The sequence below is a fragment of the Mandrillus leucophaeus genome, unplaced genomic scaffold (genome assembly GCF_000951045.1).
Source record: "Mandrillus leucophaeus isolate KB7577 unplaced genomic scaffold, Mleu.le_1.0 Scaffold26, whole genome shotgun sequence".
In the NCBI taxonomy this organism is placed as follows: Eukaryota; Metazoa; Chordata; class Mammalia; order Primates; family Cercopithecidae; genus Mandrillus; species Mandrillus leucophaeus.
This window is the reverse complement of record NW_012102698.1, coordinates 3,078,471-3,080,902: the sequence shown is the minus strand read 5'-3', so window position 1 is coordinate 3,080,902 and position 2,432 is coordinate 3,078,471. Positions and strand designations below refer to the sequence as shown.

At 53.9% G+C, this 2,432-nt stretch overlaps 1 protein-coding gene across 1 annotated transcript in view; it reads right to left on the bottom strand.

The window, feature by feature from the left end:
* The window catches only part of UPK3A (uroplakin 3A), a 10,437-nt gene that overhangs the window by 3,552 nt on the left and 4,453 nt on the right, over window positions 1-2,432 (bottom strand). Inside the window, 1 exon segment of the mRNA XM_011984067.1 lies at window positions 1,915-2,015. Within this exon segment, the coding sequence (XP_011839457.1) occupies window positions 1,915-2,015 (101 nt within the window).

Sequence of the window (2,432 nt, the reverse complement as noted above, 5' to 3'; positions counted from 1 at the left end):
CAAGCACATTCCATTTATTGTGCACTTTATTTCTATTATTATTACATTGCCATATATAATAAAATGATTGCACAACTCATCGTCATGTAGGATCAGTGGGAGCCCTGAGCTTGTTTTCCCTGCAACTAGACAGTCCCATCCGGAGTGATGGGAGACAGTGACAGATCATCAGGCATTAGATTCTCACAAGCAGCATGCAACCTGATCCCTGGCATGCGCAGTTCACAACACGGTTCACACTCCTGTGACACTCTAATGCCACTGCTGACCTGACAGGAGGCGGAGCTCAGGCAGTAAGGCGAGCCACAGGGAGCGGCTGCAAATGCAGATGCTCACCTCCTGCTGTGCAGCCCCATTACTAACAGACCATGGACTGGTACTGGTCCATGGCCCAGGGGTTGGGGACCCCTGGTATACGCCACACACTGTCACACTCACCCACACCACATTCCTCACATACTCTCCACACACCACATACCGCACACATTCTCACATTCAAGCACCACTCACAACACCGTAAACTACATGCACATTATACGGATACCACACACCACACACAACACAAACACACACACACACACACACATACCACAACAGGCACAGGCACCCACATACACACACACAAGGCTTTCTACCACCCACTCGTGTGTGACCTCAGGCAACCTTTCGGAGCCCCCCACGCCCCTGGGGGGTGCACACGGGCACGGCAGGAGGCTCTGCAGGTGAAATGCACAGCCCCCTGACACCCATCCTGCCAGACAGCCTTGTCTTAGGGGCTAAGGTGTGGCGGGAGGGGGTCTTAAGTTAGGGTATCATTCACTCAAAATTACCATCAGAGTCCCTGGCATGACCCCTGCCATTCAGCAGACTCAACTCCGTGTAAACTTCGGGTCTCTGCGGAGCAAGGAACGGGGCAGGACCCTGGCGTTCCACCCCCAGGACAGCTGCCCAGGTGCTAAGGAGTAGGAGTGCAGGGAGGCAGACTCGTTCCTTGCTGCCTTCACTATCTTAGTTTTAGGCCTTGGAGCCATCTCACCTGGCCACCGGTGCTTGCTGCTATGAGGATTTAGCAAAGGGGCTGGCTAGGACCTAAATGCCAGGTCAGCTCCGTGAGCCTTTGAGGCCAACCCACTGCAAGGGCTGGAGAGATGGAGGGATGGGTCAGCTTTGATCCACTTACACCCATCCGCAGCCCAAATGCCACCAAGGCCTCCACCTTGATCTGTTCCCACACCTGGCCCTCAAGGATGGAAAGGAGGAAGGAGGAAGTTCCAAGTTTAACGACCCCTTTTTTTTTTTTTTTTTTTTTTTTTGAGACAGAGTCTAGCTCTGTCACCAGGCTGGAGTGCTGTGGCATGATCTTGGCTCATTGCAACCTCCGACTCCCTGGTTCAAGCAATTCTCCTGCCTCAGCCTCCCGAGTAGCTGGGATTATAGGCACGCACCACCACGCCCAGCTAATTTTTGTATTTTTTTTTTTTGAGATGGAGTCTCACTCTGTCGCCCAGGCTGGAATGCAGTGGCGCAATCTCGGCTCACTGCAAGCTCTGCCTCCTGGGTTCACGCTATTCTCCCACTTTAGCCTCCAGAGTAGCTGGAACTACAGGTGCCCCCACCACGCCCGGCTAATTATGTTTTTGTATTTTTAGTAGAGACGGGGTTTCGCCGGGTGAGCTAGGATGGTCTCGATCTCCTGACCTCGTGATCCACCTGCCTCAGCCTCCCAAAGGCTGGGATTACAGGTGTGAGCCACCACGCCTGGCCTGGATCAACGGCTTTGAGGAGTATTTTACTCATCACCGCCTGGCCTGGGAGGCTTTCACAGGAACAGATGAGCCTTGATTCTCACCGCCATGCCTGGCCCTGCCTTCTCGGGTCCCTTGAGCATCACCCCCACCACGGCCCACCACTTACGCTGGTTGGTGCGGATGGGGTCTGACCACAGGGTCTGATCTTCTACCAAGCCCGTGGACATGTTGACCAGGACATACTTGAACCTGGAAGGAGATGGAGCCAGGGTGACTTTTACGCTTCCTGTGAGCCCCAGCCACAGGGAGGTGGTGGGGGGACATAGGATGGCCTAGGGGTGGGAGACAGTGGGGGGTTCCTTCCAGGAGATGGAAATATAGACGGCTACTGAGTGGGCTCTGGGCAACAGGATAGTGCTGAGCTTGGCCAATAGGACCCCCTGTACCCTTCCCCAGCTTAGCTGCCACCTCCTCCATCCATGAAGCCTTCAGAGTCAGAAGCCGCTCTTCTAGGTGCTGCCTCTTAGAGCTCCCCTCCATTTCTTTCCTCCATGTAACACACGTGGTATAGTTGCTGAGCACTAATGCATCTGTCTTCCTTGCATTTCTGCCTTCCACTACTCCAAGCCTACTCCTTGGCATCACAAAGAAAACTTAAAAAGAAAAAGGCTGAGGCTGGGCGTG